Source organism: Mesoplodon bidens, assembly GCF_964165515.1.
Source record: "Mesoplodon bidens genome assembly, chromosome: 13".
In the NCBI taxonomy this organism is placed as follows: Eukaryota; Metazoa; Chordata; class Mammalia; order Artiodactyla; family Ziphiidae; genus Mesoplodon; species Mesoplodon bidens.
The window spans coordinates 69,473,390-69,488,893 of record NC_138169.1 but is presented as its reverse complement, the minus strand read 5'-3'; the positions used below and the strand labels follow the sequence as shown (position 1 = coordinate 69,488,893).

The 15,504-nt window shown below is 36.1% G+C and overlaps 1 protein-coding gene across 1 annotated transcript in view; it reads right to left on the bottom strand.

Moving 5' to 3' along the window:
- The window catches only part of DCC (DCC netrin 1 receptor), a gene marked incomplete at its 5' end in the record, with an annotated part of 1,182,001 nt that overhangs the window by 55,235 nt on the left and 1,111,262 nt on the right, over positions 1–15,504 (bottom strand). Inside the window, 2 exons of the mRNA XM_081253253.1 lie at positions 1,284–1,496; positions 10,404–10,559. Coding sequence (XP_081109379.1) covers positions 1,284–1,496; positions 10,404–10,559 — 369 coding nt within the window. The remainder of the gene's footprint in view (positions 1–1,283; positions 1,497–10,403; positions 10,560–15,504) is intronic.

Here is a 15,504-nt window from a genome sequence, read left to right as displayed (position 1 = left end):
ATTTAAGATTCATAATTGCAGTCTTATTTTTCCTAGTTTAAGCAGTCACCGTGAGGTTTACGTACTAATGCAGTGACTAAAATTGCTGTGGGTATGGATCTGAGTAACAGAAACTAACCCAAATGTATTTGTACAGTGGCCGATTGGTCCATCCAGCTGCCTGTGTCTATTAAGGTGGCATCTCTATGTACTTGGAACCATTGAACATTACTAGCTTATTCCTAATTTTGGAAGTGACATACCATCACTTCCATTGCATTCTTTGGTCACCAGACCAACCCTGGTGAAATATGGCAGAGAACTCCTTGTACCATCTACCTGAAACCCCCATTCCCTTTTGCCTTAGAGAACCAACATCACCAAATATTTGCCTTCATGTTTTCCTTTCAACACTGCACTTTAACCTAAGAATGATGCCAATATTCCAAATAATTTTGAGCACTATGTAGTTCTTTATGTATCTACTTAACTAGCTAGTGACCTATATTTCATCCTATCTATTTGTTCCTCCTCCCCTCCCCCTCTTCCTCCTCCTTCTCCTCCTTCTTCTTCCTTTGTCCCTCTCTGTGCCCCCTTCATCTCCCTAACCCCTAACAGAAACGAAAAGGAGCTCTGGTTCAGCCTCACTGGATACCAGCTAAGGTAATAAAATGAACACTGCACTGGGAATTAGGGACTCTGGTTCTCCTCTCTGCCATTTGACTTTCTTAGAAAGGAAACATAGAGATGTTACTTCCTATCTATCTAAGTTGTGGTTTCTCTATTTCTAAAATTAGGAAGTTAGACGCTACACTGGTCTGATATGCCTTTCTGGCCTTGGAACTCTAAAATAAGAACCCCTGCAAGATGACTAATGAAAAGAACAAAGCAGAATTATGAGATTTACATGCATTTCTCTAAAAAGTTATTTTGCAGACTTCTGTACCTTTTACTCTAGTCTTGGAGTCTAGCTTTAAATCCTACAACTCATGTGGCAGACAGAAGAACTTTTCCAGTATTCCCTAGTGGGCATACCTATAGCACACATTAAAAGTACTGGCCTGACATTCAGGATCAATGAACAACTTTCCAAAGGAATGAAAGGTGCCTACAACCAGCCAGTTGCTTGTAAGGCAAATACTTAAAAGCTGCACCACAAACATCAGTGAAAGACACGAGCACACTGGGCACATAATCAATGTCAAAAAGATCCATTACGTCCAGGCCTTCTCGGAATCCTCATGTACTTACGTGGAGCCACCAGGGATAACAAAGCTTTTAAGTGTAAACAAATGGGCACTTACCTGACTGAGACAAAAGCGGTGTATAAGGGATTTTCGGTTCTATTGCACTCATCGGTGGAGGTAGCAAAGGGTTGGCGAAGCTGCGGAGTGGATGAGTTGGTCGAACACAGGCCGTGGGGATGGTTCTGCTGGGCGCCTCCTCACCACTAGGATGCTCAGGCTGTGCTGGGGGCAACATGGGTGGCTGTTGGGTGGCTGGTCCTTCACTCACTGCTGCAAGGGAGACAAAAAAAGCCATTCATAATCCACGACAAAGTGGGCTTTCCCTAAGTCACCCGAAGGGGCCCTGGAGCAGTTCAGAGAGTTATGCCAGGATCTGACTAATCCATTCTTCACGTTGAGAACATTCCATCCCTCTACCCTCATATATTTAAGGGATATGATAACACTGCCCCTTTAAACAGTAGAAATAGACCCAGTAGGACAGGGCTCTATCTTCCAGGGAGAGTAGTAGTAAAATATACACGGCACTGACTGTATTGCCTGAATTGTCTGGGCCTTGCAATCATAAGTGAAAAAGAGAGAAAAAAAGAGTTATTTCTCCTTTCATAAGTAGCAATGTCAGTGAAATTCAATGTACCAAACCCGGCTACGGCTGCATTATTACCTACCAGCCGATACGCCAATTTTTTTAAACATGTCATGTCAACTGTCAGACAAATCAGAGTTACTGGGTGCTCAAGGCATTGCTAATAAAATGATACGAATAATAACCATTATCATTATCTTCCATAACAAAATAGAAGCACATCCAGCTAAGAAGTTATAGGAGAGATGAACCTGCTGAAACAAGTTGCCTGAATGCAGAATTGCAATTTTTCCTCTTTGGTAGCAAACATTGTAATTTTCAGTCAGATTACTATGGTTAGAGAGGTTTCACACAGCTGTTTGTGACAGCCTTTGGCTATCTGGACAGTTTTGCAAGTGGAAACACACCTTTTCTCCAGAGAACACAGTTTAGTTTGACTAAAATACTGTTTATCATGCTAAGGATGCTGTGATTTGACTTTATTCATTCATATTCAGAGTCAACAGATCCCAGTTAAATTGAAAATGAACAGAGCTGCATAGTAGGTATAAGTGTGGATGAAAGAAGAGTACTTCTGATGACTTATTTCTTAAAAAAGTGCTATTGGGTAAAGTGGAAAAAATACAGTGATAGAAGATAATCTCTCACTCTTGAAAGAGAATTTCTATGCAGGAAATATTTCAAGATAATTAGTTTGTGAGATAATTTTGAGACACCTCTCTGGGAGGCTCTGTGAGTTCAGCAAAGGGCAGAGGAGATAGAAAATCTGATAATGCTGAAGGGGGTGGAGATTAAAGATACAAAAGATCAAGATATCATAGTAAAGATATGCAAAAGTGAAATGTGCCTGCAGAGAGTATTTGATATTAAAACTCATTTGTCTACATTCAGAAAGGGTTAGAGGTCCTCTGGGTCGCTGAGCGGGCTTCAGGCTTACCCCATTCAAAGATGGAGATGAGGAGATACAGGGCTGGCCGAGGACAGATGCAGTCACATAGCAAATGGAACTAGAAAATGGGCAAAGACTTGATTAAAGATTTCTTCAAATATGGAAAGTGTAATCTAGCAAACTGGATAGAACTCTGAGGGCAAGAGCAGTTTGAAGAGAAGTACCTTATCTCTAGGCTAGGAAGTCCTATCAAAGATGGAGAGGAGAAACACATGCAGGTACGATCTCAAGGTTAAAGTGCGGGGCTGCAAGGAAAACATGAAGGCAAATCTTTGGTGATGTTGGTTCTCTAAGGCAAAAGGGAATGGGGCTTCAGGTAGGTGGTATAAGGAGCTAAACTGCTTTTAAGAATGTAAAGGGAAAGAGGAACATGTGCGTTCAATCAAGATGGTGTAATTAGGTGGTTGAGAGTATAGTTTTAGAAACAAAATTATGGTTTTACTCTAGACTCATATTTAGTCTAAAGGAACAAATGACCAACGGTCAGTTGTCCAAATAAAAATACAGTATCTCTCAGATCTAGATCAGAGAGAAGCAGCTGCAGGAACCTACAATGAGGTCCTTCTTTATTACCAAAGGGCTGGTTTTTATTAAAGGGTCCATATCATCATATTAAAAATGCCTCTCTAAGAAAAGAAAGTTCACAATTTTCCTCAGAAATCTGCTGTAATTTTCTCTATTGAAGATGGACTGCAGTAAATCCATATCATATTTTGAAAACTGCTTTAGTTATTGCAGAAATAATAATATTTTGTGATGTCTTTTTCTTCATTTCTTCCTTCATATTTCCTTTTTCTATTTCTTCTACATTTTTGAAATCAAAGAGATCTAAGTTAAAATATTATTGTGATCATAGGTTTAATAAAACGTACATGCAATTTTTTTAGTCTTCTGAAATTTAGTTACTTGAAAACCTCAGGCTTCACATGAATTCTGTTGACTTCGGTGAATTTTAGGGGGGGCACTCCCATTTTTCTTCTCTTCAGCATATTTGAAAATAAAAATGCTGTGCATGCGTCGTCCTCCATTCCCAAGTTTTCAGTTGGCCACCATGATTCCCACTGGGAACATCACAATGTGGTTCTTGACTTTGAGAGAAGTAATGGTGGCTTGATACCAATGGACCAGCTCTTTAGCAAAATCAATACTTAGTACCAAATAGTGAAAAGGAATTTGCCTAATGCAATGTACTAGGTGGAATGGGAGGGTCCAGCCTCAACACTGAATGTATCAGTAATGCATAACGGACTGTTTTTGTTTTGTTCAAAACGTTAATTTTGCTTAATACCTAATACAATGGACAAGGCACAGGTTTTCCATAGACAATTCATAATGCTTATATTTTACATAGAACAAACAAACAAAAAAATGCCTTTTAGAAATGGCTGACATCTAAGGCAGTGAAAAAATTCTCAGACAAACACAATAGCAACTGTTCCACTGGAAAAGCTCTCATTTCAGATGAGCCCATTTGGCCAGTTCAGGTGCCAGCTTCAGGACACCTATGTGAAACAGATTTGCTCTGTGACATGACATTTAGCTGTACTAAGAGCTCTAAAAGCAAAGAAAACCTCCTTTCACCCATGAAGTGCAGCTTCACTGCAATTCAGACACTAAAGTGAGAATCAAATATGTACTGGCAAGGCACTCCTTTTCAAATGATGAAATAGTAGGAATTCATTGTACAAATAGCATACAATTACACAGCAGAGTCAAATCTCAAGGCACTTTATAATAATTAATGTCAACACATACATAATTGCTATGAAGTAACTGGCAAAAATATTGCCAAAATGGAAATGAGGATTTTTCTTCTATCTAAAATTGCAATATTTGAAAGAAATACAGCACACTAATAACTCTAAGCAAAGACACTTCAAGACTCGAACATTTTTAGGAACCAAATTCACTCATTAATCTCAGAAGAACAACATCATGCAATAATCCTAAGTAACCCCAATTCCTCACAGTTCAGATTTTTTTTAAAAGACCCTAGAGAAAAAATTCATGAACTCTACTGTGCTGATCTTATTTAGGGCAAGTTCCATTTGTTAATTGATTTCCAATTTGGCGGAGACGTGGGGCGGAAAAATAACATGGATAAAGTTGACCAGCTTTCTCACTAAGACCATGCATGTCGACACTGGACACAATAGTGGAAATCATCTACTCTTCTCTAGTACCTGTTTCAAAGATGAGGAAATGGGGGCACTGATTTTATACTGATTTGTAGAAATGAGACCTCAAGATGATTATTTGAAGTTTTCAAAAGATAGCACTTTTCCTTGTTCCCCAAAGGCCAGTTACTTTGCCTATTGAGGCTAAGAGCAGAACTGCAGTGCATTAGTAGGAAGAGGAAAGATGTGTCCATCATGACTGTATAAAGCTTTATCCATGGATCACCAAATATGTGTTATGCAAATGTACTTTAACCTATATCTTTCCTTTCCTTATGGGAGGGGAGAAATTCAGCTTTATTTGTGTCTTCAGAAAGCAGCAGTCTTCGGGGGCAGAGTTTCAGAGTTTTAGTGATTCATCTCTCAAAGTCAAAGGTCTTTCTGATAACTTTTTTTTTTTTTTTTTTGCGGTATGCGGACCTCTCACTGTTGTGGCCTCTCCCGCTGCGGAGCACAGGCTCCGGACGCGCAGGCTCAGCGGCCATGGCTCACAGGCCCAGCTGCTCCGCGGCACATGGGATCCTCCCGGACCGGGGCACGAACCGGCGTCCCCTCCATCGGCAGGCGGACTCTCAACCACTGCGCCACCAGGGAAGCCCGCCTTTTGAGGAAGGAGAGTTGCCCCATTTCACACAGTCAAATGCTTCTTTTCCTGTGTGTGCCTTTCACTGTTTTTCAAGGTGACTAATAAGACATCTCCAGCCAGAGGCATGAAATGTTTTCTGCTTGAGAGAGAACAGGGATGTTTAGTGTTCTCCAAGGCATTTAGAAACTGATACTGAATGACTGGAAGTTAACTGTTTCTGACAGTGATTTAGAGCATATTTCGTTTCCTAGAAAAGAGGATGTGTTTTTTTTTTTTTCTTTTCTAAGCAAGCACTTAGAAACACGTATTAGTTCCTATACCTTTTGCATTTCACTTAGCTTTGGTCAAAAAATACTTGAAGGGCTTCCCTGGTGGCACAGCGGTTGAGAGTCCGCCTGCCGATGCCCGGGACACGGGTTCGTGCCCTGGTCTGGGAGGATCTTAAATGCCGCGGAGCGGCTGGGCCCGTGAGACATGGCCGCCGGGCCTGCGCGTCCGGAGCCTGTGCTCCACAACGGGAGAGGCCACAGCAGTGAGAGGCCTGCATACCGCAAAAAATAAATAAATAAATAAATAAAATAAAACTTGAAGAATGACTGAGTATATATTTTAAAAACATGTGAAATCTTGGCCAGGAGTAGAATGCCTATGCCTTTTGATTTTAGATGAGAGTCAAGAATTATTAAACTAAGAATTCTGTTAAGAATCTTTTATTTGCATAACTTTCTGTAATAGTTACATTATCTATTTTATGTTTGTATTATATATTATGTAATAGTTACATAATTAAATTTATTTAATAATCCTTACTTTTAAATAAATTAACAAAATAAAAAATCTACTAAGGAGACTAAATTTTTCTCCCTTCCTTCTTCCCTCCCTCCCTTCCTTCTCTCTCTCTCTCTTTTTTTTTTCCTTTCTTTCTAATAGACCTTACTTTTTAGAGCAGTTTTTAGGTTCAGAGCAAAATTGAGTGGAACATACAGAGATTTACCCTCTGACCCCAGATATGCACAGCCTCCCCACAATCAAAATTTTGCACCAGAGTGGTCCATGAGACTAATCACAGATATAACAAATCTGTGGTCCTTAACCACAGATGAAAACAAATTTTATACTAGCTCATTTATTGGTTTTTTTTTCATTGAAATTTAACTTTTGGAATCAAAGAGTAAATGGGATGCTGGATTTTCCAAAGGAGATGATGCTTTTAAAAATGGAAAAGAATCTACAGGAACACCCATGAATAAAATAGTTAATTGCTAGTTTTAAACAAAGCAGTGAACTTTGGCTGTCTCAGTCTTGTTGGAATGAACAGATAAAAGCCATTCTTACACTTCCTTTTAAAGTTAGAGAATATAAATGAAATCAAAAGAAAGCAGTAACGAACCAATGCGATGAAAACCAAACTAAAACTATAAACCTCTCTTTTCTGTTGGGGACAGTTCATTTCAGAAGTTGAAAAAGGGACTTGTGGGTTCTGAATTCTTTGACTGGAATCATCGTCTTAGTTGTCTGGGGATTCGGAAATTTTGGGTTGTTGGATTTCTCACACCTTTCGAATTTAAATTTCTTCAGTATGGTTTGGGGGGCTTTTTTCTTCGAGTTTTTGCACACAACTCTATTCTCTAGACATGATGTGCAGTGAGAAAAAGAAAAATAAATATAATTATCTCTTGGTAGATTCCTAATGCCTTTTAATTCTAACCTTGTTACATCTAGACGATTTATGATTTCTTAGGCTGTCCCTGTTGAGTTGGAAAAAATATAGCTACCCCACAAATATATTTTATTGCTGTTACCATCTTATCTATTACGAAATATCCTATCTCACAGGAGCTGCTGAGTCGGCCATTTGTAACAAGGAGAAGAATGCCATAAAATCGATTTTAAAATGCTGTGCTTGAAGAAAAAAAAAAAGCCAAATGGCACAGGAAAAATCACCAGGGTACATATAATAGCTTGAGAGTCTTTATCCATTCCTACATTCCTTGAAACAAATGAAATACTACTCTCAGGATACAAAATCAATATACAAAAATCAGTTGCATTTTTATATGCTAACAGCAAACTATCAGAAAGAGAAATTAAGAAAACAATCTCATTTACAATAGCATCAAAAAGAACAAAATAGTTAGGAATAAATTTAACCAAGGAGGCGAAAGAGCTCTACACTGAACACTACAAGACTTTGATGAAAGAAATTGAACAAGCTACAAAAGATGGAAAGATAGACTGTGTTTATGGATTGGAAGAATTAATATTTGATGAAAGAAATTGATGAAAGAAGACTTTGATGAAAGAAATTGAACAAGCTACAAAAGATGGAAAGATAGACTGTGTTCATGGATTGGAAGAATTAATATTGTTAAAATTGCTACCCAAAGCCATCTATATATTCAATGCAATCCCTACTGTAATTCCAATGTCATTTTTACAGAAATAGAAAAAAAAATCCTAAAATTTGTATGAAATTCTGAATAGCTGAAAGCAATCATAAGGACAAAGCTGGAGGCATCATAGTTCCTGATTTCAAGCTATCCCACAAAACTATAGTAATTAAAATAGTATAGTATTAGCATAAAACAGACACAGACCAATGGAACAGAATAGAGAGCCCAAATAAATCTCCACATATAAAAATCAACTAATGGGGCCTCCCTGGTGGCGCAGTGGTTGAGAGTCCGCCTGCCGATGCAGGGGATACGGGTTCGTGCCCCGGTCTGGGAGGATCCCATATGCCGCGGAGCGGCTGGGCCCGTGAGCCATGGCCGCTGGGCCTGCGCATCCGGAGCCTGTGCTCTGCAACGGGAGAGGCCACAAGAGTGAGAGGCCCGCATACCGCAAAAAAAAAAAAAAAAAAAGAAAAAAAAAAATCAACTAATGTTTAACAAGGAATCCAATAATATATCATGGGGGAAGAATAGTCTCTTCAATAAATGGTGGTGGGAAAACTGGATAGTCACATGTGAAAGAATAAAACTGAACCCCTATCTGGTACCAACTGCAAAAATAAACTCAAAATGGATTAAAGACTTGAACATAAGACCTGGAACTGTAAAACTCCTGAAAGAAAACTTAGACATTGGTCTTGGCAATGATTTTTTTTTTGATTGGACACCAAAAGCAAAGTTAACAAGAGCAAAAGTAAGCAAGTGGAACTACATCAAATTAAACAGCTTCTACACAGAAAGAAAATGAAAAGGTAAGGGGAGAAAATTCTTACAAATCAAACATCTGATAAGTGGTTAATATACAAAATATATAAAGAACACATACAACTCAATAGCAAAAAGACAATGTGATTAAAAAATGGGCAGAGGAACTGAATGGATATTATTCCGAAGAGGGAATATAAAAGACCAACAGATACATGAAAAGGTGCTCAACATCACTAATCATTAGGGAAATGCAAATCAAAACCACAATGAGATACCACCTCACATCTATTAGAATGGTTAAAATAAAAAAAAACCAAGAGATAACAAGTCTTGGCAAGGATGTGGAGAAAGGAAAACACTTTTGCACTGTTAGCAGGAATATAAATGGGTGCAGCCACTATAGAAAACAGTACGGAAGTTCCTTAGGAAATTAAAAATTGAACAATCATATGATCCAGTCATCCCACTTCTGGGTGTAGCCAAAGGCAATCAGGATATCAAAGAGATATCTGCACTCCTGTGCTTTTTGAAGCATTATTCACAATAGCCAAAACAATGAAAAAGCTAAGTTTTTGTCCAGGATGAATGGGTAAAGAAGATGTGAGATATATATCTATCTATATTTATATCTATATCTACAGCTACATCTCTAACATCTATCTATCTATCTATCTATCTATATTATTCAGCCATGAGAAAGAAGGACATCCAGCCATTTGCAACAACATGGATAGACTTTGAGGACATCATGCTGAATGAGATAAGTCAGACAGAGAAAGACATACATTATATAACATCACTTATATGTGGAATCTAAAAAAGCCAAACTCATAGAAATAGAAACTAGAATTATGTTCACCAGGGGCTGGGGGTTGAGAGAAGAAGGGAGATATTGGTCAGAGTACCAACTTCCACTTATAAGATGAATAAGTTCTGGGGATCTAATGTACAGCATAGTGATTATAGTTAATGATACTGTGTTATACACTTGAAAGTTGCTAAGAGAGTAGCTCTTAATTATTTTTATTACAAAAAAGAAATGCTTATTATGTGACAGGATGGGGATGTTGGCTAAGGTTATGGTGGTAATCATTTTGCAACACATAAGTGTATCAAATCAACAGTCTGTACACCTTAAATTTATACAATGGTAAATGTCAATTATATCTCATTAAAACTGGAAAAATACATACATAAAAACAGATGAAATACCACTCTGGGAATTTTTCATTTCCAGCAACTATTTCTTAAAGATGAAAATGTATTGCTGAACTGATTTAATAAAGAGAGCTTTCATACAGTTATTGGTTCATAAGGAAAATCAATGAGACATCTTTAGTTATAACCAACAGACACTTAAATAAGAATGTTGGAGGACAGTCACTTGCTTATTAACTTCCCAGTTAACAGAACAAATTAATTTCAAGCACCCATCATATCACTGTTTTACTGAAGCAGTTAATCTTTGTTTCCGCACGACTCCCCATACTGTCAGCGCAATGGACTATGGAAAGACTCCTAGAAAATCAATCCAAAAGCATGTACATAGGGTCCAAAAAAAACAGACGATGCTGGAAAAGAAAATTCTAGTACCCAGGTCATAAGTATATCAATCTTTCCAAAGGATAAGAACACCAAAATGCTACACACTTGACAAGACATCCTTGGTATTATTCATTTGTTCTTAGTAAAAAGAAAGGAAAATGCAATACACTAACTTTTTCCGGCTCCGAAACCTCGGTCCACTGACAGTGTAGGGAATGGCACAGGCCGGAGGGTGAACTGCGGATGGGGGTATGCACACGTGGGCGATGGAAGGATTCCTGGGTACTGGGCACTTTCTAGGGTTGGCACAGGGATGGCACTCACGACAGCTGCAAAACAAAGATGTTATCGTTAGTATGTATAATTCTGTGTAACCACCTAACAAGCAAAAAGAAAACGGCTACATTTTCACATCTTCAAATCCATGCACGTTCTTCACAGTACCATGTAGGCTCCTTTACTTACCTCTCTTTTCAGAAAGTCCCTTTCTTGCCTCAAAAGAGACAACTCACTCTTTAAGAATCTTACCAGGGAGCATTACCCTGAGGTTTAAAACTTTTCATGGTTTCAAACAAGGAAATGATTCATTAGCCATCATAAAGCCATCTTAAGGCTTCCTGGTTTTTATATAGTTTAGTTTAGTTTTTGTTTTAGTCTTTCTCCTAGGCAAGAATGATGAGATTAGAAATACTGTGTTGTTCAGAAATGGAATATATTATATAGATGGGCTAAGAAAATGGGAATTTTCTATTAATTCCGTGAAAGAATGTAATGCTTTGGAGATCTATAGTCTGGAGAGAGAATAGCAAGTTATAGTCTAAATAATCACACAAAGGACTTATATTTAAATAGAAAGAAAATACTTTCAAACAGCCAAAATACTAGTACAACTTAGTGACACATTAATTTAAATGCAACTGAATGTTTTCTGTGAATACCAAACATGTTTTAAGTTATATTGACTTAAACCCACAGATGATATCTTACACAATATTTTCTAGGTTTAGTGAGCACTGTTCCATTCCATTATTCAAATATCTGTTCAATTATATCATATTATGAAATATTTACTCTAAGTGTAGTCAATCTCCATCTTATAAAATGTTTAGTATTCCCTACCTCTTATTAACTAAAAATAAAAATTAAGCTAGCTACTGGGATGATCAATTTCAACAGTATATTCCTGTGTATAAAATTAATGAAGTTATTTCTGTTATATACTTGATTTTTTATTTAATTATACCCTAATGTCAATTGCTGGAGCTCAGCATGCACAGCAGTGTACATTTACCAAAGGAAAATCTTTTTTTTTAATCACATCCCTCTTACGAAAGTAATTTCATCATCAAGATACAGATTATCTTGCACTATTGTTAGTTAGAAACAGATTTAAAAAACATTTTAACTTAAAAATGCAGATTAATTACATTAAATACATAACACTTTAAAATAAAAAGACTGCTTCTAGTAAACTGGCTCTTAAAACTGCATTTGAGAATTTATTTTTCAGTTTATTTATAACATTTCTTAAAGTGCCTATTAACATGTTTAATTGAAAAATGAAATTGGGTTTTTTTCAGATAAAAAGTTTTGACTGACTGGTTTGACAATGAAGACTAACTCTTTTTTAAGTGGGTTAAGTAATGGTTGTTTTATCCGAATCGAATAAAAATACATATTAATCATTTAATGGGATAAAACATTTTTTCAAAAAATTATGTTAGTAAAGATATAAGTGATATTTCAATGTTTCCAATCCTGTCTTAGTATATTGTATTACACAAAGTACCTCTAAGTGAAAAAAATCTGCATATGTATTTTATAATTACTTTGTAAGTCTTAGTAAAGCTTTTTACTGTTGTATCTCCTAGAAAGTTAGAAAGTAAGTAACTTGAATGAGTAATAAATACCTTTGAAATTTAGGTAGTTTCTAAAACTTTTACTTCCAGAAAAATTGAAGGAAGACATTATCTAGTTGTTTACTGAAATACTATTAAAAGTAACTTTGTATGAGAGTTCACAGAATAATTCTGGCATGTAATTTGGAAGGAGTTTGAATCTTTGAATGATTGCTATAAAAATCTCATTGTTATTGCACTTGCTCATACTTAATGCAAACAAGGTTTTGCAATGTTTAGATCAATAAGAGAAAACATCAGAATAGAATTTATGCAGTAAGTAATGTTCATCCATGAATACATGCATTAGTTGCACAAAAGAAGTGTCTTTCATGTCATTAAGTGATAGAATTCTAACACAATCTTATTTTATATACAATTGTGCAGAAATACTAATTGTAATGTTAACACACTGAGAAGAAAAATAATTAGCAGTTAAAAACTTATAGTCACATAAGGTTATAATATAAGTCTAACATCTCAGTTTATAACAATATTATGTTTCAAAGAAATAAGATAGATGATCGACAAAAGATAGTCATAAAAACAGATGACAATTGTATATTATTCTGTGGGCAAAGTGAATTGTAGGTACTAGTTCAAGGAAAAAATGAGTGATACAACTTTTCTCTGTAAAAGGGAGCTTCCTCATGTATTTTGTAAATGGATGACGTAGGTATCATATTGCTATGGTATTTTTATACTTCTGGCTCTATTTGAAGGAGTGGAATACCAGAAAAATTACATATTTCACAGATACTTAACTTATAATATTGTAAATGTTAAGTTAAAACTGTGTGTGGTGATACAAAGCTTTTCTAAATTATTTTTGGGAGGACTCAAATGAAAAACTGAGATTATTAAATGATATATAGCATCATAAATGAAGACACTTTATAATCTATAAAATATCTTATAAAAAGTAAATTGTGGCTATACAAACATATGAACAGACTTTAGAAAAGGGAAAAGAAATAAAATGACAAGGAAACTTTTAAAAAGAATCAGAAATTCAAATCAGATACTAGCCAAAATAATTATAAATTCCCCAAAGGAAAAGGTTATAATTTTATAGTCTTTGTGTCTGTCCAAGTATGGTGCTGGAGATACTTCATATTTTTCAAGTGAGTTAATAAGACAGATTTTCTATATTTAGAAATCTTTCATTTTAACCCACTGGAGATTTTTTACATGGTTTGATGTATTATTTAGTCTCCTGATGTGTATAGTTACTATGTTACTATAGTAATAATAATAATAATAATAGATTTGAATATATTTGTAAATAAGAGTCATATAATAACGTAAAGCCTGTATTCATATAGCTCAAAATCTCAGTCTCTGAAGCAGTTAATTTAATGAATTCACACATCTTACTGATCAAAATGAGATCACTGCATAGTCATTAAGGTTGACTGCCAAATTGCAAAGCCTTTCCTGTGTTGACAATTTTTACTCATAAATAAATGTGACAATGATAGTCTCCCTTAGATGCAGAAGGCACCCACCTGACAAATTGCGCACCTTTCTAATCAATATTGTTATGTGAATTTAACCAATCTTTTAGAATACATTTAGAAAAAAATGTCATAGATATCTCCTGTTTCGAGCTGAATAAATTTGAATAGAGAAACATAATTTGGCAATCCACAGATTCTGTGTAAGTTAGAAAGCTGAGAGAACCCAAGAGACTAAATTTATATTCCAGTTCCAAGTCTTTCATTACTGAAGAAAAGAAATTTTACTTTTCATGAGTTTTGCATTTTGACTACTGACCTGGGTACAAAAGGTTTGCAAATAATAAAAGTTCTTTAAAAAATAATAAATCGGTTGTATGTCTCTGCACATCAGAAATTCTCATTCTTCTATACCCTGACATAAAATAGAATAGTCAGTATTCCAAAGCTTTGGTTTTGAAGTATTTTGGTCCATGATTCATTTCTAAAATGGCACAGACATCTACCCTTACTTATAAAACTGTTGTTGCGAAACTAATCATTTGGAAATAAGTTGGATCCAACACTGTGTATTGAAGTGCATTTTGGTATTTTCCCTCTACATGTCAGTTTTGAGAGCCAGAAACACAGCCACATACACACACCCTCACAATACAATTCAAGGCATTCACTGCACTGCTCTGTTTATGTAAAACAGCTCAGAGAGCGATATCATCAAGCATTTTCAATAAATCTCTGCTTTGTGGCCAACTATGACTAGAAATCTGTTCTGACACAGCTTGCTGACAATTGAATTTATATGTCATACTGACAACACAAAGATTTTTCAAGTGGAAATTCCCTCACCAAATTAGTTAGTGCCCTGAATAGGGCATGTTGATATTCAAAAACTTTTACAACATTTTAAAAAATGTTAGCACTAAACGTGACTGATAGGAAATCTACAGTAGAGATTTTATTTTTAAAGCTACAATTTTAAGAAATAAAGCTCTCTGTAGAGATTTCTCACCATGATACTTGACAGATTTGAGAGATTTGTTGAAGAGGAGAGGTGGACAAACAGAAGAGCAAAGATAATATTTTGAAGTGCAAAGAGTTTAAGTCAAATGATTTATCATTCTGCTTCTCTTTAGCATCTCTTTATATAGGCAATGGCCTATATATACTCTGGACTATTTGGAAATGTAGTGTCCATAGCCCTTGATAAATATTCTAATTTCCTTCACATTTTCAGGTGTCCTTTAACGAGCAATTGTCACTGGATGGCCGCCACAAGTATCCACAAACTCCACCTTTAGGAAAATAGTGAACATTCACAATGACGTGTTCTGCAGTTATTTTTTTAAAAATTTTTAACATCTTTATTAGAGTATAATTGCTTTACAATGGTGTGTCAGTATCTGCTCATAGTGGTAAAGAGCCCAAACACTGAGGTCAACCTGCCTGGGTTCACTATCCAGTTCTGCCACTTGGTAGTGAATAAATGTCACAGTCAGTATCTAAGATACCTCCCACTGATTCCCTCCTCAGATCTTCACATCCTTATTGGAGTTTCCTGCCACATTTCACCAGGGTTGGTCTGGTGACCAAAGAATGCAACGGAAGTGATGGTATGTCACTTCCAAAATTAGGTTAAATGAGATTTCTCTCTCTCTCTGTCTCTCTTTCCCTGTCTCTCTCTCTCTCTTTCTCTCTCAGATCATTCACTCTGGAGGAAGCCAGGAGTCATGTCTTGAGCCAGAACTGCCTGGCTAAATCACTCCTGTATTCCTGACCTTCAGAAGCTGTTGAAAAAAAATAAATGGCTGTTTTATGTTGTTACATTTTGGGGGTAATTTGTTATGCAGTAGTGGATAACTGTACATTCACTTGAGAGGGTATATATGCTCTCTGTTTCTTGGTTTTCTCATCTGTAAAGT